The 27,392-nt window shown below is 37.1% G+C and overlaps 1 protein-coding gene across 4 annotated transcripts; it reads right to left on the reverse strand.

Moving 5' to 3' along the window:
- Positions 1-254: 254 nt before the first annotated feature.
- LRIF1 (ligand dependent nuclear receptor interacting factor 1) lies at positions 255-16,929 on the reverse strand. 4 transcript variants are annotated; one of them, XM_042953373.1, is made up of 4 exons: positions 16,739-16,929; positions 3,844-5,345; positions 2,434-2,706; positions 255-1,576 (listed from the first exon to the last, which is right to left on the reverse strand). In XM_042953373.1, the coding sequence occupies exons 2-4, from the start codon at positions 5,338-5,340 to the stop codon at positions 1,139-1,141; spliced, it is 2,208 nt and encodes a 735-aa protein (XP_042809307.1). In that variant the 5' UTR covers positions 5,341-5,345; positions 16,739-16,929; the 3' UTR covers positions 255-1,138. The 4 variants fall into 4 exon arrangements, with proteins under 4 accessions (XP_042809307.1, XP_042809305.1, XP_042809306.1 ...); XM_042953371.1 differs by having other exon boundaries at positions 3,844-5,353; XM_042953372.1 differs by lacking the exon at positions 16,739-16,929 and adding an exon at positions 15,370-16,399 and having other exon boundaries at positions 3,844-5,353.
- Between the last annotated feature and the right edge of the window lie 10,463 nt (positions 16,930-27,392).

Raw genomic sequence — 27,392 nt, forward strand, 5'->3', positions numbered from 1 at the left:
GAGGGAGTGATGAAAATGTCCTAAAATTAGGTCATGTTGATGGTTGCACAATTCTGTGAAAACAATAAAAACCACCGAACGGTACACTTTTAAAAGGTGAATTTATGGTAAATGAATTATCTCAATAAAACGGTTACAAAAAATCTAAAAGGCAGAATTTAGTTGATCAGTGTGCACTTGTTCTACTCCCTTCAGTATGTATAGGTTGTATGTGACATTACTTCCAGGGATTTATTCATCTTTTTTTGGTAAACTTTTCCTCCTTCCCATTAATCCCTATCCACAACACAAATCCCAACCTCTCCGAATCAAACAAAACCAGATGGAAAAATGTTTGCCTCCATTAAGAATAACTACATTTTACAATTTTAAAAAGTATTATATGTGGCCATTGTTCAGATTTACTTCTCAATCTGTTACATATGTACATATTAAAAAAAAAAACAAAAAAAGGAAGAAAAAGCATTTGCCTAGGAATAATAATGTATCACTTTAAGCAAACATTATATAGCCTGAATTCTAAAACCCATTTTGGTTTATATAAAACTACTTTGTAAAAGCCACAAAACAAGTATCCCTCAACTCTTGAGAAATGTTTGGATATTTAAATAATACTGCTATTATACAATTTCTTCCATGAAATAAAAAAAAAAAAATTACAACAATTACATCATTTTATGGATAGAGACTCAGTACATACATAAGACCATTGGCAAAGCTAAATTTAGAGCCAATTTCCTCTCCTGGATTATATAATTTCAATAGTATATAATAATTGTCTGCTGTTGGAAAAACACCTGAGTGGTTCAACTAAAGATGCAAACATACAATAACAAAAACTCTGCACAAATATTCAAACTCGGGGATTTCTAATTAAAATAATAGAAAAATAGAAAATTTTTCCTTCCAAAAAAAGGTATCTAGACAAAGACTCAGATACCCCATGTAGATTATTCACAAGAATCATATGTGAATCAACCTTTTTTGTAGTCCTTAAATAAAATTTAACAATCAACTGATGAAAAAACAAGTTTCATATGCAAAGAACACCTTAATGCATCTATAATTAACTTAATGCAAAAGTATATGAAAAAAACACAGCTATTTCACTGCAGTCTTTAAGAATAGCAACATTTCATTATTTCTGGTTCATCTTCTTACGCATTTCTTCAAGAGCTGCTTCTTTCTCTCTCAGCACTTGCTTAAGTCTTCTTATTTTTTCATCTCGAATGGTTTCCTCTAACTCTGGTGGCGTCATGGGGAAAATGTCTTCAGTATAACTTTTATTAAAGGAATGACTTTGCTCAAAAGCTACATTCAAACTCAATGTGCCTTTTTCCTGGTTCTCAGGGGTACAGTGTTCAACCTCAGTTTTCTTTTCTTCTCTGGTTTTGTTGCGGCTTGTGAGAATGTTATGGTGTGATACATCTGAAGTTGGTAAAATACTGCTGACAAGTTGGGAATTGGTGACATTAGTTCCACCATTTAGAGCTGTGTTATAAGCACTCTCGGTTTTTCTCTTCTTTGTGTGATCCATCTTTTTAACGGTTTTTGCTTTTCTTTTCTTATCAAAACCCTGTTGTCATGTTGAGTAAGATTTCAAAAAAAAAAAACAATTATTGCCACATAGACAGTATGCTGTCAAATTTAACAGTCTGCAGGTGACAAATACTTATCAATTAAACTCAACTCAACAAAATATATTGAGAACTCTAGCAAAAAATTGTTTACCATTGTACAGTGCCAAAATGAATAGCAATGTCCTAATGATATTCACTGAGAATAAACTGCTTAATTCGCATTTTCCTGCTTAACTATCAGATGTATTGATCTATCGCCAAAATACAACAGCCATTTATAAAGAACCTGAGAAACAGAATTGACTTAATTTTGTTTCCTTGTGCACAGTAGGCACATATGTGGAAGCTTTTCATTGGGAAAGGTTGAGCAGTCTCTGATCTAAAGCACAGAATATTACACAGTGTAATAATGATATATTTCTAAGTAAAATAGGCAAAGTCATAGGGATTTTTTTTCATCATTGACCAAGTAGATTTCTTAAAATGTCTGTATTAAGGGTAATACTGCAACGACCATCTGCATGCTTGTATTTTCCCTACCTTTGGATTATTTATTTTAAATAGGGTCTTCAACGTAGGATAGCTAGTTTAAAAAGTTATGGCCATTTTCTTATAGTTTTTTAATGAAAAAAATAAACAGGTGAATAAAAACACTTAAAACGTCTTCTACTCACTGGGGATACATTTTTACCTTTGTGTATTTGGTTCTCTTTAACACCAAATGTGTATAATATATACACATATGCAAATCTGAAAACTACCATTCATATTAATGCACAAGACTAAAAAAAGAAATCAAGAAAATACACTCATGAACGTTTGTAGTAACTACAAAGGACACAAAATATATTACCTGTTTTTTCTTTTCCTCCTTCTCTATAAACTCCGTCTCTTTATAAGTATTGGTCTTCACCAAACGGCTTAAGGAATCAAAACCTTCTCCAGAGCCCAAGTGATCAGGAATCCGAGTAAGGCACACTCTCAAATCTTTAGTGAGACCAAATATCTTTTTAAATTCAGCATCATTCTTCAGATGTGATACCTTATTGCTTCCTCCTTGGGAATGGTTCTTGTCATTCCTCTCTTGAGGAACTTTTTCTAATGTTGATGCCATCTCATTCTGGATCTGCAATTAAGAAAACAAAAACACACAAACAATACTGCCAATTACTTAAGCTATTTCATCAGACTGGCAACTAAGTGATCATCTCATCTTACTTAAAAAAACAAAACAAAAAACATCATGCTCTAAAGTCCTAAATGGTTGATTTGCATTACCCTTGCCTTACCACCCACACTCAAAAAAATGAATTTAACTGGGTACAAACTTAAACTGTTCCTCCACAATTTCTCATTTACTTTGCTTTCTTGCACTAGAAAGGTTAACAGATGAAATAATACAGACTAATGACAAGTCAAAAAATCATCTATATAACTTTAGTTGGAAGTTGTAGTCTTCTGGAAAAGTCTTATGCCTTCAATCAATCTTAAACTCCTTCAGAATTTACCTCTTTATATCTCTGGAAGGGGAGAAACACTGACATTATTAAGGCCTCTAGGCAAGGAAAGAGTGGGCCTAAGTATTTAGTGAGCACAGACACACATATCTTAAGTAGAACAGAAAGGTAACTATGTGGATATGTTGAATAATTAAAGAGTCAGAAAGAAGGGCTTAAAAAAGAAAGGAAACTCGTCTACTTAACAAAACAAAACAAAATCAAAGATGTTGATAAATCCTATTTCACAAATGACTGAAAGGTACTGATTAGCACCATCCTACCCCTTCTACCATCTACCTTAAAAACTGCCAGATATTTCCCTACCATCACAAAATAAACAAACAAAAAACCCAGCTCTCCTATATGTGTAATATTGATCTTTTCATATACTAACAGTAATCTAATAAATACATGCATGGACACAGAATTTACCCAGTTTCGAATTCACATTATCTTTCACCAATAAACCTTCTTGCTCTATGAGTTTTTTGTTTGTTTGATTTTGTTTTAAAGCTTTGGCATGCCAAATGAATTAAGAGAGAGATACTGTTTGCACTCTCTCAATTATCCTCCTCAAACATTGCCTTCAGATGAAAGCTCTGACTTAATTAAGCATACATGTGTGTATGGTATGTGTGTGATGGAGTGGAGGATGGGAGAAGGGGGGGGGGAAGAGGTATCATAGGGAACTAACTTTGAGAATTAAGAAAGAAAAATTTTCTATATAGATAGAGAAAAAGAACACCCTGACATGGGAAAATTACCTTTGGTTCTTGGTCTCTGAAAACACACTGTTGTGAAGTGATAGTTGTTGCGTCAACAGAGGAACTTATTTTCTCTATGCTCTGGATGATATTTCCTTTTCTGGGGGCATTCTGTACTGTACTAAATCCATCTGGAAAGTCTGGCTTTGTGAATAAAATCTTACTCTGTTTTAAGTAGTTAATGGGTTGATTCATATTATGTGGGTTTGGGGTAGAAAGAGATGGTTTCTCCACTTTTTTATTCTTCTCTGCCCTTAGATTGATCATGGAAGCAGGCTGAGTATTTGAAAGTGATTTTGTTTCCATCTGGTAAGATTTACTTTTAGCCAAAACAATGTTTACAACCTCTCTGGATATTTCTGTGACTGGGCTTGAACTCACTATCTGTGATGTATCTTTTCTTGGTGGAATATCAGGAGAAACAGAATTCTGTTGGTCAATTTGTGATGGCAAAACATCTGTCCCCTTTTTAGCCAATAGATAGACTTTCCCATTAAACATAACCAAAGCATTATCTTTAATAGGCATACTTTTGGACTGTGTCCCACTAGGACTGACAGTGCTCAATGCTGGCATATTGATAGTATTATCTCCCAAACTTTTCCTATCTACAAAAGTTTTTAAAATCTTGGAAGCCACATTATTTGAAGACTTAACAGGAACAAGAGATGGACTGCAAGGCTGTAGATTTTCTTGAAAAATCCATTTCACAGGAGCAGCTTGAGAATGCTGACCACCTTTTAATTGTGTCTCTTTAGCAACATTCACTGGCATTTGTGTGGTATTTAGAATCACTGGCTTTGCTATTTCTGTAACAGGTTTTGGATAAATGTTTTGAAAGTTCTTGGTAACTACATTTTTCACTGTGTTTACAGGAGATACGTAAATAACGGTTGGTATTTGGGAGGCCTCAACTGTTCCTGAGGTACTTGTGGTTGCAGTTGCAAGTATCTTTTGCTGAACTGAAGGAGGCAATGAAGACGCTGGTACAGATTTCACTTCAGCATGGGCTGGAATCTGTAAATGATGCCCAGAAGGCAAAACTGGAGACTTCACAGTCATTGGAAGACTCTGAGTATTTACTAAAATATAAGGTGAATCGTTTTGTGTTGAGGAGGGAGAAACAGCAAATGTTTGCATGGTGAGTCCATCAATTTTCACACCATGACTCTGAACTTTAGAAACTGATGAGGTAAAATTTTCAGTTCCCACAGAAGTAACTCTAACTTTTTCTGCTGTATCTACTGTTCTTGTTAGAAAATAGTTTGAAGAACTGGCTGGCTGAAAAATGGGCAATTGAACTGATGCACTTGTGGAAGAGCTGGAAATCTGAGTCTGAAAAGTAACTTGAACTGGGCTTCCTGTATTCCCTTTCAAAGCATCAGACATGACTGAAGATTGAACTAGCGGTATAAGATTTCCAGAAGAATTAGGAATTGGAAGTAATTGCAGAAGATTTTTTCCATCCGAGCCAATCGTCTGAACTACTTGGTACATGCAGCCTGAAACACTTAAAAGAACATTGAGTAAATAAATACAACATACTAGACGGTATATACATTTTATTTAAAAACAAATATTTGCAAATATTATTTTAAAAAGATAAAAATTTATAAAATATGATAAAAGTATATCATTTGTCACTTTGAGTTTTCAAAGTGAACTATTGCAAAACAAAGATTTTAAATAGAAGTGATAATCAAAGATAATGATCAGCTTTGATTTAGAGTTTCTCATATGATTAAGCAATGGGTAGATTAAACTTTTCTAAGGTTTTACCCCGTATAAAATTATGCTTACTAGAATATGTTCCTCTTAAACTATGAGCATCCTCCCTTCTCTTTTTACTTGAATTCTTCCTTCTTGTCCTCCTCCTCCTTTACTCTGAGCGACCAGGATTCTCATTTCACCTCCATTTATGTACATTCTATTTCCCTCACTCTTTTCTACCCTCCATTCAACCTGTTCTGTCCTCTTTCTACTGACAGTGACTCACAAGTCATATGGTCAGCCATTCTTCTTTTGCTTAAAGTCATTTCTTGTGGTGATACCTTCGTGTGCCACATTTTTGAAGACTAAATGGAATTACTCATGTAGGAACCATTTTCTTCTTTGACTTAGCACATTTGAAGTTTGGTGCTAAATAGCCCTTGGTATGGGAATCACTCACATTTGTTCCAACTATCTGTCAATCCATATACATAATAGCAACACCATTTCAGCTAAATAATTTTCAGTGATTGTGGAACACACTGGGTTTTTTTTTAACCTAGCCAATTTTGATCCTGATACTTATGAGCCATAATTTAGTACAGACTGTCTGATTTTTTAAAAATCCAAAATATATCAATATCTGTTGTATAATTAATTTGTAGATTTCTTAAATGCAGAGATCCCAAGTTATTTATGCCGAAAACCACCTTTCAGTTCCTGGAAAATACTAAGCTCTCATGGGACCCAGAGTCATCACACATGCTCTCTCTCTACCTAGGTACTCTTCTCCCACCCATATAACTCAAGTCTCAGCATAAATAATACTTCTCAAGAGAGATATTCTCTGACCACCTTAACTATTTTTGCTCTTCTTTCATTATTAGTTATAATATTACACCTGTTAATTTCCTTCATGGTATATCACAATTGGTAAATATATATTAATCCATTTCTTCGTTTGCCTATAGACTGTCTCTCATGCTAAATTCTAGCAATGTAAATGCAGGGTTCCTGTCCTACTGACAGTGTGGCCTTATATGACAGAGATCAAATGAAAACAAAAACTTAAGACAAATAATAATAAAATTAGAATTCTCAATGATATAAAGGTGTGTTTTACTGACTGTAGGCATTTTTAAAACCTTAGGTATTAATAAAAATCAAACCCAAAAACTCTGTGTATTCTAGGAAGCCCTGGAACAATGATTTTACCTTTCCATAACCCAAAATAATATATCTTTTTAAACATTTAAAACTGTTTTCTAGCCACTTGATAGTGCTTCAAAATGTTAAATTTACTTTTAGCAAATTAAAACTTAATCTCGAAAGAGAAGCATGAACATAAAGTATGAATTCTTGCTTTCAGGATTTAAAGAGGAAAGCCTACCTTCATCAACTCCCCACCCCCCAGAAACATAAACTAGACTAGAATTTATTCAAATTTAATTTATTCAACAAAAATTTACTTGAGGGTATGTTATGGTACAGGCCACAGGCTCAGTTATGGGAAAAGGGTGAGTAAACTACAGCCCGGGCCAAATCTGTCTCCTCCCTGTTTTTGTGTAGCCCATAGGCTAAGAATATTTTTTTTTCTATTTTAAATGATTTTTAGAAGTCACAAGAACAGTATTTTGTGGTATGTGAAAACTACGAGATTCAAATATCAGTATCCATAAATAGTTTTATTGGTACAGTCACACTCATCTTTATTGTACTGTAAATGGCTGTTCTCATGCTACAATAGCAGAGTTGAGTAGTTACACCAGAGATGATCACACGGCACCCAAAATCTGAAATATTTACTATTTGGAACTTTACAGAAAATGTTTGCTTGCCAAGCTAGTTCAACCCACAGTCCCGAAAAGAACTTAAACTGCTGGTTGTATGTGCATGTAAACAGGCAGTTATCATTAAGTAGGATAAGTGATACATTACATTTGAATGAAAACAAAAATGCTTCCTCCTTTTCTTAAAACACTCTCTTCCCAAGGTTTCCTAGATATGAAATTCTCTTACTGCTGTAATGATTCCTCAGTCTGCTTTGGCAACTCATACATACTACTTGAATCAACCTTCAAATACTAGAACGCACCAAAGCTGAGACTGAATTCTCTCCCTACTCTGTAGGCTTTTCCCAATTATTTCTTTTATGTGCATGACTTCAATTATATTACCATTTATACAGCAACAATTAAAATATTTCTATCTTAGCTCTTTTTGAGACTCAGGCTTATATATCCAACTTCCCTCATGACATTTCCATTCAGAATCTCAAATACACCTAAAGCTCAACATGGTTTTGTCCAGTTTTTTTCTATGATAAACGGCATACCATCTATTTTAGATGCCTAAATCAGAAAAAAGCAATTTCCTGTTTTCTAACCATCTATATTCAATCTATCACAAAATCTTATTGATGTTATCTCCTAAATTTCCCTTGATCTTTTCAATTCTTTCCAAATCATCTGTCTCCATTCTAATTCAAGCAAACATCATCATAACTGGTCTTTTTTTTTTTTTTTTTTTTAAATGTTTATTGGGGGAGGAGGAGCACACACTAGAGAGGGGCAGAGGAAGGGGGACAGGAGGATCAGAAGCAGGCTCTGTGCTGACAGCAGAGACATGAACTGTGAGATCATGACCTGGGCTGAAGTCGGAAGCTTAACTACCTGAGCTACCCAGGCATCCCATAACTGGTCTTCCTTTATTTCAGCCACATCCTCTCCCTTTCAAAGCTTTCAGCATACTAAAGCTGGCTCTTCCCTGCTTAAAATATTTCAGCAGTTTCCCATTTTCTTTGAGCAGTAGAAAGAAAACCAAGAGATTCTGATGCAATGGAAGCCAAAGAAGAGAGTTTCACAAAACTTGGGCAATTCTATTTACTTAAAAAAATTTTTTTAACATTTCATTTTTTGAGAAACAGAAAGAAACAGAGAGTGAGCAGGGGAGGGGCAGCGAGAGAGGAAGACACAGAATCCAAAGCAGACTCCAGGCTCTGAACTATCAGCACAGAGCCCAATGCGGGGCTCGAACCACAAATGTGAGATCATGACCTGAGCCGAAGGCAGACGCTCAACCGACTGAGCCACCCAGGTGCCCCTATTTATTTTAAGTTCATTTATTTATTTTTTCAGAGAGAGAGCACGCGTGTGCGCGCATGAGCAGGGTAAGGGCAGAGATAGAGAATCGCAAGCAGGTTCCACACTCAGCATGAAGCCTGATGCCAGGCTCAATCTCATGACCGCAAGACCATAATCTGAGCCAAAATCAAGAGTTGGATGCTTAACCAACAGCTACCCAGTCGCCCCTGAGAAATTCTATTTAAAAGTTTCTGAGAAGTCAAATAGGATGTAAATTAAAAATCTACTTGCATGAGTGGTATGAGGGTCACTGAGGGCTTTAAAGAGTAGTTTCGTGGGGGGGGGGGGGGAGGTTGCAGAGGATATTAAGATAGAAAATACAGACAGCTCTTATGAACTTTGACTGCAAAAGGGAAGATAAAGACTGGCAAGTAGATGGAGGCTAAATGGGGTCAAATAAGAGATCTTTTTTTCTTTTTAAGGTTAGATGAACGAGAGCATATATTAATGCTCATATGATTTACCAAGAGGAAGAGGACAAAAAGGGCTAAATGAATGTAAGGTTTGATTAGGAGATAGGAAATGGGAACCAGCAGTCAGGCAGAGGAATTGAACTTTAAAGAGGGGTGAAGAAATACCTTCTTCCATTGGCACTGAAAGAGAGGTTAGGCACAACTGCAGTTAGGCTTATAAAGCTTTGGTGTCAAGAGGCTGAAGTCATTCTGATATAATGACTTTTATTTTTCTGTGAAAAGGACATGACATCATATGCTAAGTATAGGAGCAAAAATAGAAATTTGAGGCAAATCAAAGATTTGAAACAGTCTTTGAGAGAGAACAAGATGACCTCAGGCAATATCAGTCATCAGGTAGTGCTGATGGCCCAAGGCTATAGGTAGTGATTATGAATTCATAGTGAGACCAATCTGTGCTCTTGTGAGATTTTCTTGTTCCACTGGGTATACGCAAAGAGAAAGCAAATCCAGGGCTGGGGTGGTTTCAGAAGAATGGGGAAAAAAAAAATCAAAGAGGAACAAAAGAGTTTAGGATATTGGTAAAAATTTATTAAAATGATGGAATATAGAATCTAAACAGGATGAAAAAAAATAAAAAGACAAAGGTGAAAGTATAAAGAGAAAATAAAGGGATTGTTGGACCGGAGGGCCAGATAAAGTTAAAAAATGATCAGAATGGGAGTATTTAAATAAGTAAGCTAGAAATATAGCAACTGGTGTTCAAAAAGAGGATGCCTGAATCAAGAATTTCATAGATGCAACAATTTTATCTGACAACAAGAACTACAGAAGTGGATGGATGGCAGCAGAATGCAGAATAAGATCAATGGGAAAAAAAGAACTTTGTACTGAAAGACCAGATGACAAAGAGATTATCCATATAAATGTTAAAGTCATGTAAGATTAAAAAGATGATTGTGATCTATGTGCCAAATTTGATTACCGGAAGTTGGTAGATGATGTTAATGAACCACAATTAAGGCCATCTACCAACTTCCTATCACTGATATGCCAAAAAGATGTCTTGAAATTCACGCTCTTCTGCAGTCTATTTTCTTTCCCATTATTCTACTAAATTTCATTCTCAAAGATTACCAAATGTGTTCTCACAGTTAAATCTATCTTTATTCTATTCTCATTTTCTAGGTACTTCCTGCTGAAATTGACACTGCTAGCTAATTAATTATCCTTCGTGAACAGATCCCTAACATGATGTCCATTATGCACAATTTGCTTGTTTTTCTTAATGTTCCCTTTCTTATTCTGCACTTTAAGCACCCACTTAAGACTATTCCCCAAAGCACAATTCTTGATCCTGTTTCTCCTTCAAGACATTCTTCCTTAAAGATTGTACCAATTGCTTCAACTACTGTGTCGATTGCTTGAACTATTTCCTTCAACTATCTCCTTTGCAATAATGACCCTCACAGTTAGATCCATCATTCCTATCCCCTAATATTGACCTCGGTTCCATTTTTGTGATGTCCTACCAAAATCTTTCACTTTTCATACCATGATGTTTTTTGAAAACCATGACTTTAAAGTTAAAATTACTCTCTACTGAAAACTAGTACTCTATTCTACCATCTAGTCATATGTCAGCACTATTATTTCCCAAGTCACTTTGGTTTTAAATCCCCCACTCATCTCTGACACCTTTATTGCCCTTATTTACCTTTGATTCACCCAGAGCACCTTGTATAGATGCTTACAAAGTGTAAACACTCAATAAATGTATAGTGAATGAATCATTGCATCTGTAAAGTTTTGGGTTTTTTTTTCCTTTTTACAGCTCTTACTCATTCTTCTCCTTCTTCACCACTGCCACTACCATGACCTAGATCAGACGTGTATTACCTAGGGCCTGTCTAGTCATTATCTCATTCCTGTATTTTGCTGTGACTTTTAAACTAGTTTTTGTGACTGCAGCCACTACTATTACGTATCTCTGGCAGATTAAATCATTGTTTTCATACTGTTACCTCCTTTCTCAAACTTCCAATAATACATCATTGCCAATTCAGCTTGACTTGAAAATTATCTAAAATCTAGACCCAACCAATCTCTACAACTACCATCTCTAACTTCTAAACACAAAATCTCTGATCTTCCCACAGAGGTCTCTTTGCTATTCTGGATTCTCCCATGCACGTTATTTATTCTAAGTATTCTTCAAGTTATTTTTTTTTTCCTTCTCCAGCAATTTAAAACATAGCTATAAATTGAGGATCAATTCCATCTTCTCCATGAAATATTTGCAAGTCACTCAAACTCACATTAATTTCTTCCAACTTGAAATCCATAAAGCACTCCCACTAGTGCCACGAATGCTACAAGTTATATAATGCCTTCTAAAAAATGAGTAAAATATTGTTTTCCTTACAGTCAGAGACTATACTGTTTACTTTGTAATTGTTCTCCCAATGCCAAGTACAGTAGGGCCTCAAAAAATTATGTAAAAACTAATGTATCCCTTCCAAATCTCCATTTTAACTGAACTGTCTCAATACCTTTCCTTTAGTCTTATTTAGCTTATTTATGCACTTCATTTGTCGATAATATCTAGCCCTCAGATTAAAAGCTTCAAAGAGCAGAACCTATGCTTTTATAATTATCTGTGTATGGGCATGCACATTTTTAACTGGTATGGTTTGTAAACAAACGGCACATGCTTCTGATACTTCATTCACATATTTCATTATGTGGCCTCAATGTGCCTGCTTTACAGAAAACATACCACACAAACTATTTTCAAGTCTAATCATTGATTACACTCTTCTCTTCCATTTCCCCTTCAAAAAGGGAAGGAAAATAGTTTCTTCTATGTCATTATATCAACAGAGATTCACATAATCTACCAAAGACATAAATTCCTTAAGGGCAAGTTATGCACTTCACATGTAAATCCTCTACACCTAAGAGAGTAACTGGCACATTGTAAACAATAACGTTAGCTGAATTAACTCCTGCGTGTCATCATTAAAAACAAACACACACGACTTACTAGTAACAAATGGAATAAGTTCTAAATATTAAACTGAAATGAACAGGGTGAAATTCACCCTTCTCCAATCAATATCCATTTTTTCCCCCAGATCTAGAAGAGACCTGCCACGAGAGTAACTGTAACTAAAACCTTATAAAGATTCTGTCTTCTTAAAAATCATACTCAGCAAGCTAATGTTAGAACTAAAATTAGAACCAGATTCTACATCCCATGCTCTAGTTTTTCACTTAAAGATTTAAAAAAAAAAAAATCATCAATGTGCTAATTCCTTTAAACCAGTTGGTATTTGAACCGAGAAACTACGCTGGAAAAACTAACAGTTAAAGACTTTAAAAGGCAAAAGAAGAATACACTAGAAAATTATCAGGCTTCTAATCTTGGCTCTTCCAATTATTAGTTAATTAATTTTAATAAATTTACTTAACCTCTTTGAATATGTTTCCTCATTAGCAAAATGGGAATGATAAGGCTTGCTATAAGAAGCAAATGAAATGACGGGCTGGAATTATGATAAGCTCCTAATAAATGCAAGTCATCATACTCCACTAAAATATACAATTGGTGTCCAAGAATAAGTAAATGAATCAGGTAATTTTTGACAATGTAAGAACTTTAATAAAAAGGTATGAGAACTTTAGTAAGTAAGTATATTAAACATATTTATACAACTTCTAACTTTTTTTATTCTAATATCAACATAACACATTCACAAGAAATGGAATGAAAAAAATTTCACAGGCTATTGAACATTTTGTAGATATTTTTGCAAAATGCATTTTTTTCAACAGCTAGAAAACCTTTTCTTCCATCATACTATCTATGATTTAACATTATGTACATACCCCATATACATGTGATAATATATACAATACTATATACTACATAATATTATATACATAATAGATAACTATTATAAATAGCTAACACTAATCCTAATAAACAGCCCAGTAATGTGAGTATTACCATTACCATTTTATAGTTTGAGGTTTGGTAATATTAAATAACTTATTCAGAATTACATGCTCCCATGGGCAATCCCATCTATATACTTTCTTGTATTTACTTTAACATAAAGCAAACATAACAAGGTCCAAAAAATTCAACTGCATGAAGTGAGAGATTAATGAGAAACAGATTTCAGTTAGCCTGTAAGGCATACATGTCAATGTCCTTTTGTTACACACCCAAATAGTAAAGATAACACTTATGGGGTACAAAACTAAATGCACAATAAACTGACAATGAAACATTATGTTTCGAACTAAATCAAGCCTGCTGGTATGGACACTCATTTTAGCTCCCCATTTAAGAACAAAGGATTAAGAGCAGACAGAAGCCAATTGCCAATCACATCCTAACTCTTATTATTGTGAGATGTAGCATCACAGGCTTTTATTACAATACATCTAAGGTGCTGACTCAAATCTCTATTTTCAGCTCTGACTCTGCCTGAGTTTCAAATTCAAATACCTCTGCAATCGTTTTTTTGGTGTGTTCCTCATCTCAATTAATTCACCAATATCTGTCCAGAGAACTGGCATTATAATTGATCCCCCTTTCTTTGTGCCAATTCACTAACAAAATATGCCTATTTTCCCTTTCATATTTCTCTGAATCCAACCCTTACTCTACATCAGCTGGTTCAGGTCTTCAGAATCTCTGAAAGGACACTTAAGTAGAATCTTTATACACCTGATCCCTCATTCCCAAATCCACACTGCCATCAGTTATCTAAAATGTATGTGGGAAGTGACAACCTTTTCATAAAATCCTCTGAATGATCTCCAGTAGATGAAGTCTAATCTCTCTAGCAGAGCAAACCAAGCGCTTAAGAGCTACCTATTCATCTTGCTTACAGTAGAGAATCAAACAAAAATACCAATAGCTAATAATAAACCATACTGGTGCTTTATTTACCAGTTCCCTCTGCTTGAGCACAGCCTGCATTTATCTTTAATTGGAAAGTTGGTATCTACATTCCCCAACTCAGGTGCTCCCGAACCCTTTCTACAATTTTCTTTCTCTATGCCCTGACAGCATCCTGTGCGTAATGCTATTTAAAACTGTATTACATCATCTTCCTCTTAGCTATGAGGTTTTTCATGGGCACGGTTCATATCCTCTTCTTTAGTTAGTCTCTCCATTTAGCACAGTTTATCACTTAAGCAGGCACTCAGTGAATATTTTTCAACAAAATGTTTGAACTATACGGATAATAATGGGAAACTAGGACATGAACCTAGGTCGTTGTAACTCCAAAGTTTACATTCTTTATACTTATACCATTCTAACTCCTGTTTTGCTCTTTGTAAATAAAGCCCCAATCTAAATAAACTTAATGCGTACTATCGCATAGATCTTCCAGATTTTTCCTTTGTACTCTAAGAGTAAATTTGATCCTTACCCTTTATGCCCTGATGAATTAGAGATACATTAAGCAATAAACATTCTGTAACGCAGTGTTGAAAAACTCTACAAAAGCAGCAGTAACTCAAGAAAAATCCAACAATCAATAGAAAATAAGAAAATCATATACTCATTTTAAGTTTATGAAGATAATGATTCAATACCATCAAAAATATTACCAGAAAAATATGAAACCTAAGCTTTCAATAAATTCAAGAACTAACAGTAATCAAATGATTTATAAAATTATACTTGCACGTCATGCAGATTGTTACTTACAAAACAGAATAGAATATGCAAAGCAATAACCAAAATAAGAGTCAAATAGCTTCATAAAGGCATCTGATAAATGTCCCAAATATGTGATGTCAAACCCCAGTGATTGAAGAAACAAATGCATTTAAAGATGATGAAAACAATGCATAAACCAACGAGTTAAGAACTCCCAATGACTTACGAATATAATCAAAACATAATTCAATTGGTAATGTTTTAAAAAATGTCAAATATAGACAGCCAAAGGTTGAGAAACTGGATAAAAGAGTTAAAATACACAAGAAATATAAACGTTAAGTTCTTAGTCTACCCTATTTCTAATATTGAAAAACAATGCAATCCTAAAACAAACTATATTAAATTAGGGTAAGCCAGATGTAATCAAATATCCAGGTATCAAAACAAGGGAGAAGAAATGAACAATCATTAGAAAGTAATTCTACTTTTGAATCATCTATACAGAAATCTACCTCTGCCTCTCCTCTCCCCCCAGCTTCCACCAAAGTAAGCCAACAAACAACATACGTACACACAAGCTGGCTCTTTATTCGATTTGAAAAGCAGTGGTTCTTTCTTGGCAGTTCTTCAATATTGCTTTAGCTCAAGGCGATTAGTTATTTCTTCTTAGAATATTATGCATGTTTTTCAGTCGTTATTATAATTCTGTTTTGTATCTACTTGTGATGAAAAAAAACCTACTACCTACTTCCTGGGCTAAAATTTGTACAGAAACAAACTTGTATTCTTAAAATAACAACAGCTAACACATAAATAGTGGTTTTCTGTTTTCCTATACCCAGTATTTTACACACACTTCTTCTTTTAATTCTTAAAATATCTCTAAGCGCTCTTACTGGAAAGGCGACTGGAAAGAAGGCACTTAGTCATACAAACAGTATCTGTCAAAGCTACGATTAAATTTAGGCAGCCGGATGTTCTTCAAACATAATTCCTCTTCCGTGATTTTTACATCTCAATTTCCAGGCTTTCTTTACATTTTTCTTCTGCAGAGAGAGCCCCATAAGTTTTTTCCCACCACTTATTATACCTCTACTAACTATGGAGCCTACAACTTAAAATATTCGATCTTCGCTCACAGTTCTGTTCCCATTTTACTTCATCTTGACCAACATAACCTTTTCTTTAAAAAAACTGAGTCAGTGAAAAACTATTTTGTAAATGTGCAACTACGTACGTACGTACGTCTTAAGAAATACTACACTCTCCCTACGTCAAACATAGCTCCTCTACAGAGACATCCAATTAGAGATGGCATTCTCATCTGTCCTAAAGGATCGATTTTACACGAGAATTACTCTGTCTACTTTTCTTTCTCTTCGTATAAAACTATCATCTGATTTTTGAAAAATCCATTCCTTCACGCGAGATCTTTTCAGCGTCTAAATTCATATACTCAACTACTCAAAAATTTTTCCTTTCCTTCTCGCTCTCTTAAATACTACCTATTTTCACTGATGGTCCAGCGCCACCTGGGCTGCACTTGCATGTCCGTGCTGGGCGCTGCGTGTTTTTTCTGCGAGTGCGCAAGAATCTTCCAGAAGGTTTTAGTCACACAAGATTGTCGGCCATGTTGGTTTTCCTCTCCCGTGGAGCTCTATCTACTATGTCGCCTACGTAACTTGAGACGATGGAGTCCTGCGGAGCCACGGCCGAGGCTTGCCTGCGTCAGGCTCTGAAGAGGCTTTACGTTTCCAAGAGGGGCGCGCTCCGAGGGTTCTGAGTGGCCCCGTGAGGAGCACTTGCCCCGCAGTCGCTCCCACTGCGGAATCAAGCTCATTTGACTTGCACAGAGTCCGCAAACGACGGCCGACTCGACACCCTGCTAAGAGACGGGCGAGGGGCGGGTGTGTCGAGCGAGATTCGAAACCGGTACTTACCACTTCGAGGCGTTGCCTGACTTTTCCTCTGCGGGTTTCAGGAAGACCCTCCGTAGGTTATTGGACATTTTTGAAGGGTCGGAGGGGCCAGCACATCCAGGAAAGTGGGCAATGGGGGTGGGGTGGGGGTGGGGGGCGAGGTCTCTCCAAGGGGCGAGAACCAGAGCGATAGAATGTTTCGCAGCAGGTGTCCCGGAGCTAGACGGGTTCGATGACGAAAGGGGAACGACGGCTGAGAGGGCGTATCCCCAGCCTTCGGAGGGAGGCGACGCCGCCACCAGAAACCGGAAGAACCAAAGCGGCTGACGACGCTGCTCGGGCCCTAGGCTTTGAGAGGAGCGGCCCGAGTCTCCGCCTCCGCGAGCCTACGACACCGCTCCAGAGCCACCCGGAGTCGGCGTAGGAGGCGTGGCCTTAATGGCGCCTCCCTCAGCACTGTCGGCTCTGTGGAGAAGTCTGCGCCGGATGGGCTCGGCCGACCCCGCCCACCGAAGCTGCCAGCCCAGCAAAGCTCAGTCAGCGGCTTCCGCGATCGTCACATCCGGTTGCCAAGGTGACTGGCTCGCTAAAGCGCCGCCCTGTGAGACAATCCAATCGCAAGTGACGTTTGCTGGCTCTTCTTCCGGATCAAGTAACGAATCACAGAAGAATATTCTCCAGATACCTACGCAAAATAAAATATTTCCGGGGTCAATCGTAAATTTTCTGCCTTTGTGTTCGTCGCTAGTGTAAGTTTTTCTTTCCCGCCAGTGCTTTAAAAGACGTCGGAGGGCTGTTTTGGAGTCGCCATGCACTCGTGGCGTGCGAACCTTGTAGACGCCTGCCTGTAGCCAGCGGCATATTTATTGATACTTCTTGGAGTTTCTATTCTTTTCCTCTTTCTTGAAGCTTTGCCTCCAGTCTTAACCTAAATTTTTCCTCCACCACACGCTCATGACTCGGTCAAAATTATTATTTATGGTCATACAGTTAATTAATTAATTCTTCAAAAATTTCATTCCCCATAAAGGTTTTTGTTTTGTTTTGTTTTGTTTTGCACCTTCATTTGGATCTCCAGAGAGAAACTTTTCAGGAGTCTCTTGATTCCCGTTGTTAAATAACTTAACCAAGAAACAGGTTAAGTCTGGCTTAAAGAGTAGAGACTTCTAGTTCAGCTGGGGCTAGAAAGAAGTTGTCGGAGGAGTGGTTTAGAGGATCGTTTTATCAGGTATAGGCAATAAAAATGTAAACTGGTTCATACTGACCAAATTTAGAAGACAGGCATAAGATGGCTAATTCAAAGGTTTATGTTAGTCTTTTAAAAATGCTGGTTAGTTATTCCCCAAACTCCTTAATGAGCTAATACTGTTTAAAGAACTTGATGTCCTGATCCATTAACAGAAAGCAATAATTTCCAACTGCTGTAACATTTTGTTACAAGTTAGTTCCAGTGATACAAGACTCCAGTATGTCTAACTGGCATATTTATCTTTCAGTCAAATCTCTCTCTTACTGAAGAGGGGGCAGGGTGGTGAACCGTGTATATTGCCTTGATTTTGGTTATCCTCCTATCTATGAAAGCAAATTATTTGAATAGATTGCCTATTCTTGGCTTCTTCCATGTTTTTATCATTTACTTCTTACTTTTTGCATCTCAGTTCTCCCTTATCCATCACCACTTCCTATAAATGAAATTCATTGTCACCGATTGAGTTCCCTGGGAAGCAAAGTACTTTGGAATGCAGGAAGCTTATTAGAGATCAGTAAATGGGGAAGGGAGGGAAAGGAAGTAAAATTGGGAAGAGGGAGAGGTGCTTGGGTGGCTCAGTCCATTAAGCATCTAACTCTTGGTTTCAGTCAGGTCACCATCTCATGGTTTCATGAGTTCGAACCTGGCATCAGGCTGTGTGCTGGCAGTGCAGAGCCTGCTTGGGATTCTCTCTCTCTCTCTCTCTCTCTCTCTCTCTCTCTCTGTGCCCCTCCCCCTCTCACACTCTCTCAAAATAAATAAATAAACAAAAAATGGTGGGGGGGGGCACCTGGGTGGTACAGTCAGTTAAGGGTCCAACTCTTGAATTCAGCTCAGGTCACGATCTCACGGTTTGTGGGTTTGAGCCTGCATCAGTCTCTGTGCTGACTATGCGGAGCCTGCTTCATATTCTCTCTCTCTCCCTCTGTTTCTGCCTCTCTTGTGTGTGTGTGCCTCTCTCTCTCTCAAAGTAAATAAATAAATTTTTAAAAAATGGGAAGAGGGAGAAGTTAGGTTGTGATGCCCCATCTCAACAAAGGCCTTAGCCCATCCCACACAGACCTTTAAAATGCAATGCACTTTCAAAGTTCTCCCCAGTAGGAATGACAGCTTTGCCAAGGAAAAGTGTTATGACCTTAGGCAAAAAGGATCTATTTAGCCAAGGCAATTATTCAAGGAGGTTGATAGCTGAGACATGTCTGCTGGCAACACTCCCAGCAACTGATGGTATAAGATCTTTATTCCTCAAGGGAGTTCCCAGAGATACATCACAGCATCCACTGTACTCATTAAACGTCTCATTCAACTGTTGCAATTAATGCTGTTTTTCACATATTCATTCAGACCTGTACTCAGCAGCACTATTTTTCTTAATCTTCAACTTCTTTCATCAATGTTTTTATTAAAGTATACTTGGCACACATGTTACATTAATTTCGGGTGTACAACATAGTGGTTTGACAATTTTACACATTATCAGCAGTATTATTAATTATTCCTTCACTCCCGGTGCCACTGAGAATATACTTTCTTGGTTTTCCTCCTCCTTTTTTGTCTACTCAGTTTTTTTTTAGAGGTTCATGCCTCCCTTCTCAGCCATTAAATAAAAGAGTTTCTTAAATATTGATCATTGATCCTCTTATTTTCTCAAACTGTCATGCTTTCTCAAATGATTTCAGCCATGCCCATGGATTTAATTACCACTTCTACTCATTGTTATACTAACTACTTACATAACACTGTATGCCAACCAAACACTATTCAAGTGTTTTACAAATATTAACTCGTTTACTCTTAACAACTAGTAAAAAATTACTACAGATAAAGAAACTGATGCACAGAGAATAACAACAGCATAGATAAAGGGATGAAAGTGAGGCCAAAAAGAAATTAGAGCATATTAAAATACATATCTTTTTTTTTAAGAGAGAGAATGTGAGCATAAGCAGGAGAGAGGGGTAGAGAGAGAGAATCTCAAGCAGGTTCCACACTCAGCATGGATTCCAATGTGGGGCTTGATCTCACAACTCTATGATCATGACCTGAACTGAAATCCAGAGTTGGATGCTCAACCAACTGAGCCACCCAGGTGACCCTGAAATATATATCTTGATAGCAAAAGATATTGACAAACTTAAGCAACAACTGACAGAAATGAGTAGATTCAAGTGTCAATAAATGAAGAGGATGATTTTACAACACACATCTCTGAGAAAGTAATAGTTAAAGCAGACAAGAAATAAGATATAAAATTTGTAAACAACACAATAAACCAGATCAAACCAGTAGATATGTAAATAACTCCACTCATTGAATAGTTCACCATCATATTTTTAATTAATTTACTTACTTAAGTAATCTCTACACCCAATGTGGGGCTCAAACTCATAATCCCGAGATCAAGAGTCACATGCTCTTCTGACTGAGCCAGTCAGGCACCCCCGTTCACCATTCTTTTTAAGCATATGTATAATGTGTATAAAAATAAGCCATGTATTAGGCGACAAGGGAAGCCCTAATAGTTTCAAAGTATCAGTACTCTACAGACTATGCTTTGCAACTGCAAATTTATTAAATTAAGTTTAGAAAATACATAATAGCTGTAAGACATTTAGAAACTAAATAAGTTATTACTAAATTACCCTCGAAGTAATTATGAAATTATGGAAATTAAATGACAAATACATTTGTCAGAAAATAAGAATATTAAAAACAAATGAGTTAAACATTCAATTTAAGAAGTATTGGAAAACAACAGAAAATCAAAAGAAACAAGAATAAGAGAAGTATATCAACAACAACAAAAAAATCATTAAATTCACAAGACCAGGACTTGTTCTTTAATCAGATCAATGATAGAGATAAACTGTTAGCAAGAGTGATCAAGCAAAATGAAAAGATACAAGTAAGCAAAGTGCAGAATAAAAAGGGAAAATAACTATAAATATGACAGAGATTTTTGTTTGCAAGTACTATGAAGGGAAATTATAATACAATACAACACTTACTGAATCCTTTTACAATGATGAACTACCATTAGCTGCTAGTTCCTTTATCTAAATTATAAAAGGCAAACATTTTAAGAACTAAGACAAATTTTGAAAACTGAGGGAGCTGAAAGCTGTTTTAAAACAATGATTGTGTGTGGCAAGGGAAGAAAGTAGTCACAGTCTGGGGTGGAGCACAGTTAGAGGACACAGTGAAAGAACAGGTTGGAGAAAGGAAGCTTTAAATTATTTCTATTGTCTCTCTCCCACATTGCCTTGGGACAATCTATGTCAGTCTACTCAGAAGAAACTTAAGGTAGTAACCCAGATCTCTGGGTAAGTCAGCAAAACAACACTGCTGAGGTGAGGCATTGAATAAAATTAATTTTACTCGGAGAGGCAGGTGCTCATTTCAATATATCTTTCTTCCTCGAAATCCTAAGACAGATCACAGACTAGGGACATAGCTCCTCCCAAATTACACCTTCTTTAAGTCCAATAATACCTTGACTGGAGGAGTTGGTTTGTAGGGAGGCAGCAAGTGGGACTAATTAAGTGGTTTCAGGATCCCTGGAGTTCTGTGTCCTAGAGCTCAACTCACCTACTCCTTCCTTAATTCTACTAGAAAATGACATAGATAAGGGTCAGGTCTTTGGCCCTTGCCCAAAACACATTACCAGGTAAAGCAGCCCAAACCAACAGGAGAACATGACATCACAAACCAAAGTAACTAAAAACTGAAGGAGTACAATTCTATCAGAAGAAAGCAGATGGAATTATTGAAACACAATACAATCTGAAGAACATTTACAAAAACAAACCAAACGTTTATTTTATTTTTTAAAGGATTTTAAAAAATGTTTACTTATTATTTACTTTGAGAGAGAAACAGTAAAAATGGGGGAGGGGCAAAGAAAGAAGGAGAGAATCCTAAGCAGGCTCTACACTGACAGTGCAGAGACCAATGCAGGTCTTGATCTAATGAACTATGAGATCCTGACCTGAGACAAAATCAAGAGTTGGACTCTTAACCAACTGGGCCACCAGGTGTCCCCAGACCAAAAATTTAAATATGCACTGTCAATCAAATTAAGATTATAAGGAAAATTAAAGTAATAGGAAACTGCACTCTCTCTTTCAAAAATAAACATTAAAAAATTTAAAAAAGAAATGAGTAAGGGAGATTTAAAAATGTATAATAATAGTGATATTAAGATTAACACTATCAAAAAGAGAATGTCCTAAATGCTTCCAAAAGGAAGAATACATTAGTTATATAATGCTATGTAACAAATTACCACAAATTTAGCAGCTAAAAATTTCCCACACGTTTATTATCTCCCAATTTTTGTGGGTCAGGAGTCCAGGCACAGCTTAGCTGAGTTTCCTGTTTTAAGGCCTCTCACAGGGCTGCAATCCAGGTGTTTTCCAGGGCTGGGGTCTCGTGTTCACATGAGTCAACTAGTCAAAAATCCATATTTAAGCTCATGTGGTTGGTGGAATTCAGTTCTTGTGGCTGTTGGACTAATGGCCTCACTTTCTTGCTGGTTGTTTTGCCACAGGTTTTTCTCAGTTCCTTGCTATGTGGGCTATCAAAACAGATTTTATTTAGTAACTATTAACAGTAGAGGAAAGCTCTAAACCCCATTCCAACTTGTGCAGAAGTGACTGGTTGTTTTAAAGAAGAGTTGGGGAGGGGTGAGGGAGGGCTCAAGTAGAGTCAATGAAGTGAAAAATTACAAAAGGTTGGTCAGTGTAAATGTAATTAGGCCAGCTGTGTCTGCTAGCTGGCAATGATAAAAGTTAGAATTCTATGCTCCCACAGAGATTGGGAGACAGGGGACCTATACTTCCTGACAATTATATTTCAAAGCAATTACTTTCAGGTCCTTGAAAAAGACACATCTGAGTTGTAGGAGATACATATATGTCTCAAAGAGACAGAGGAAGGACTCATAATTGTAAGCCTGTTTTATTTTTTTTAATTTTTTTTAATGTTTATTTACTTTTGAGAGAGAGGCAGAGTGTGAGTGGGGAAGGGTCAGAGAGAGAGAGAGGGAGACACAGAATCCAAGGCAGGCTCCAGGCTCTGAGCTGTCAGCCCAGAGCCTGATGTGGGGCTCAAACTCACAAGCTGTGAGATCATGACCTGAGCCTAAGTCAGGCACCCCACTGACTGAGCCACCCAGGCACCCCTGTAAGCCTGTTTTAGAAAATGCTGTAAGAGAGAGGGCAGGGACCTATCATTAGGGGTTGGTTAGAAAAGACAGTAAATTCTCCTGGCAATATTGAGCTTTATCAGGAAGGCATTTATTTTAAGGGGTAGTTAGGGTCATCCTAGAGACACAGTTGTATGTTGCTAAAAGTCATACTGGAGTTTGGTTGTGTCTTACTGCAGAGATTTGGATGCATGCTTAACCAACTGAGCCACCCAGGCACCCCAACAAACTAGAATTTAAATAAAAATTCGGAAAAAAACCCCACAAACTTATATCACTAAAGAGTTGAAAAATTGACCAAAGGTAATGGAAAATGAAAACCCTGTAGAATCTAATAATCCCCAAATGTCTTCCAGAGAATGTCCAGCATTTCACTGAAAGAACACAAGTCTTCTTATTTTTTAAAATTCAAATCCAAGTTATTTAACACATAGTATAATAATGTTTCAGAAGTAGAATTTCTTTTAAAAAAATTTTTTTAAACGTTTATTTATTTTTGAGACAGAGAGAGACAGAGCATGAACAGGGGAGGGGCAGAGAGAGAGGGAGACACAGAATCTGAAACAGGCTCCAGGCTCTGAATTGTCAGTACAGAGCCCGACGCGGGGCTCAAACTCACGGACTGCAAGATCATGACCTGAGCTGAAGTTGGATGCGTAACGGACCGGGCCACCCAGGCGCCCCAGAATTTCTTTTTTTAATGTTTATTTATTTATTTGAGAGAGAGAGAGAGAGAGAGAGAGAGAGAGAGAGAGAATCTGAAGGAAGATCCAGGTTCTGAGCTGTCAGCACAGAGCCAAATGTGGGGCTCAAATTCGTGAACTGCGAGATCTTTGCCTGAGCTGAAGTCGGATGCTTAACCGACTGAGCCACCCAGGTACACTGGATGGAGTCTTTATGTGCTGAAAACTCATGGGACCTCAAGGCCTCCCAAATTTGTCAGCTTGCTTTATCAAAGCCAACCAGGAAGAGTCTCATAGCAAGATGAAGTTCATAATCTTACTTAGCATAAACAGAGAAGTGATATCTCATCACCTTTAATGAATTCTTTTGGTTAGAAGAAAGACACCAGGCCACCCTACACTCAAAAGGAGATGATTACACAAGAGTGTAAATACTAGGTGAGATCATTGGAGGCCATCTTGGAGTTGGCCCACCACATGAGCAAGCATTAAAAATTATATTGCCAGCTAGTATTCTTATAAGAGTCATTTTAAATTCTAGTTCAGACTTCTTACTTATATCTGTGTTGATTACATCCCTGGACACCATTTCTTCCTATTCTTTCTTTTGGAGTGAATTCTTCCATCTTGTCATTTTGGAGGAAGAAAAAATAAATAAGATAAAAAGTAAAAATTAAAAATTAAAAGCAAAACAAAAAATCAAATAAAGGAAGCTAGATCCTAGGGGTGTTTCCATCTGCTTGTTGAGAGAAGGTTGATAGAATAGAGAAAAAAGAGAAGGGAAAAAAGTTTTAAAATTTTTAAGTAAAAATTTAATAAAATAGAATAAAAATTAAAAATAGAAATATTTGCTGTTTCTGTATCCAAGAAAAAGAAGTAAAATAAAACAGAAAATAACCTACACAGAACCAGAAGCAAAGAAAACAAATAAGTAAATCTGCAAACAGAATGAAACCTGAATGAAGTTACAGCCAGTTTCCTCTAGCACAGAAACTTTGCAGCACACACTTTATAGTCTGTAGACTAATAAGCAGGTGGAGGGGATTTGTGCTGGTCTTCTGGGGAATGTGCCTGGAGAGCACAGGTGGGTGAGGTTTGGTGTAATGGCTATGTTCTTCATTTGGTGGCGCTGCTTAGCTCACTGGGGCTGATCTGTGTGCATGCACACATGTATGTGAGCACTAGAAGTGAAAATGGTTTCACACAGATCCCTAGTCTCTGGTGCAGGAACCCCATGCCCTCACCAACCTGCGATCAAGCACCCCTCCTTTGTCTCAGGTCTCTGTCTGCTCCCTGCCTCTACCCTGTCCATGTCCAAGCTGTCCACCTGCCAGGTGGCATATCCCTCCAGAGTTTTATCTCAGATGGGACTGTGTTTCATAACCCCACACCTCAGAGAGCCCTGCAGCTTGGACCTGCACCAAATCTCTGGGGGAGTGTCTCGTTGGACAATGGCCGGGTGCCGGCTTGTCCTGGAAAACATTAGCACAATAACACTGTGGCAGAGGTCCAGAGTTTACGGCAAATCACAACATACAGCTGGCGCCAGATTTTGTTGTACTCCAGTGTCTTTGTTCCAATATCAGTAAACATGGCTGCTCTCCAGGGTCCTCCAGGACTTTTGCCCACTGGGAAGCCATAGGGCCTGTACCAAATGCACTTCAATCAGGAGAACTGATTCTCCTTGTGGCACACGGACCCCATCAGGCCATGGTGCCTGCTTCTGGGATTCACCTTACTTTCTCACTAGAGCACCGTCAGGCACTGAGCTCTGAACTTTTAGACTCTGTTCTCCATAGTTTATAGAATCCTGGTGGTATCGAAATCCTCTTCTTTCTCTCTATCCAGTCCCTTGCGAGTGTTTTCACTTTCTCCCTCTTTCTCTCCAGCTACTTTCGGGGAGGGGGGTGCTTTTCTTGCACAATTCTGATGTGCTGAACTCTCCCCCTTTCTCTTTCTCTTTCTGTCCTCTCTCCAGGAAAATGGCTCTCTACCCTCTGGGGCTCTTCAGCTTTTCTCTCCCCCAAGTCATCTTTCCACACTGCATACCTGCCATTTTCTCTGGCTCCACGTATGCAGATTGTTGCATTAGTCCTCAGATTAGTTTCCTAGGTGTTCAAAATGGTTTGATGCTGATGTAGCTGCATTTCAGGGAGGAGACAAGCTCAGGGTCTCATCTCTGTCATCTTAACTCTTCCCTCCTCAAGCATATTAGTCTTGATCTCAGCTCAGGTCTTGATCTAAGGTTCTTGAGTTCAAGCCCTGCATTTGGCTCCATGCTGGGCATGAAGCCATTATTCTTCTCTAGTATTCAGGTCACAAAAGATCAGGAAAGATGTAGGACCTTACCCACACAAGAGAAGAGAAAGCAGCCATGACAAGCATGTAATGTGAGATCCCTGACTGGATCTAGATCATGGGTGGATTGTAATAGGATATAATTCAGGACCAGCCAGATGAGGAGATTCAGAGGGCCACGTGTGGGGAAGGGTGCTTCTATGGCCTCTGCAGGTACGCCTCTCTCCCCAAACCTCCATGTGTCCACCAACCCGGAAATTCTGTTCTCTGTATTGAAGTCTCTTATGGTTTGCCTCCCTCTCTGTTTTTAATCTTTTTTTTTTTCACTTTAACATTTTTGGAAAATTTTCTGAAATAACCAAGAAATTTATATACAGTAAAAATGTCATTTAATATGACATACAAAGCTTCATAAGAATTTTTGCACTACTAGATGTTTATCCAAAGGATACAAAAACTCTGATTCAAAGGGGCACCTGCACCCTGATGCTTACAGCTGCATTATCAATGATAGCTAAATATAGAAATAAGATGTGGTGCTTATATATATATATATATATATATATATATATATATATATATATATACATATACATATATATTATGTATTATATACATGTATCATAAATATAATATGTATATAATATGTATTATATACATAATTGAATATTACTCAGCCGTCAAAAAGAATGAAATCTTGCCATTTGCAACAACATGGATGGAGTTAGAGTGTATTATGCTAAGCAAAATAAGTCAGTCAGAGAAAGACAAATAGCATATGATTTCACTCATATGTAGGATTTAAGAAACAAAACAGATTAACATAGGGGAAAGTAGAAAAAAGAGAGGGAGACAAACCATAAGAAACTCTTAATTATAGAGAATAAACTGAGGTTTGTTGGAAGGGAAATGCACAGGGTGATGGGTTAAATGGGTGACAGGTATTAAGGAGAGCACTTGGGATGAGCACTGGGTGTTGTATGTAAGTGATAAATCACTAAATTCTACTCCTGAAACGAATATTACACTATATGTTAACCAACTAGAAATTAAATAAAAACTGGAAGTACACACACAAAAAAAGAATTTTTTACTCTAAGACATAAACTTAAAATATTTTTAATTAAATACTAAAATAATAAGAAAAACAATTCCATAAAATATTGAAAAAATAAGAAAAGTACAGTTATTTTTCTATAATGTTTATTCTGAACACATGACTTATTCCTATACAATTCA

This window comes from Panthera leo, chromosome C1 (genome assembly GCF_018350215.1).
Source record: "Panthera leo isolate Ple1 chromosome C1, P.leo_Ple1_pat1.1, whole genome shotgun sequence".
Taxonomy (NCBI): Eukaryota; Metazoa; Chordata; class Mammalia; order Carnivora; family Felidae; genus Panthera; species Panthera leo.

What these genes read in the sequence shown, in the direction of transcription:
- LRIF1 (XM_042953371.1), bottom strand. Translation starts at nt 16,806, where the DNA reads ATGTCCAATAACCTACGGAGGGTCTTCCTGAAACCCGCAGAGGAAAAG. An exon ending in TCAGGCAACGCCTCGAAGTG is followed by an intron (nt 5,354 to 16,738) that starts GTAAGTACCGGT and finishes TGTTCTTTTAAG; the next exon opens with TGTTTCAGGCTGCATGTACC. An exon ending in AGGAGGAAAAGAAAAAACAG is followed by an intron (nt 1,577 to 2,433) that starts GTAATATATTTT and finishes ACATGACAACAG; the next exon opens with GGTTTTGATAAGAAAAGAAA.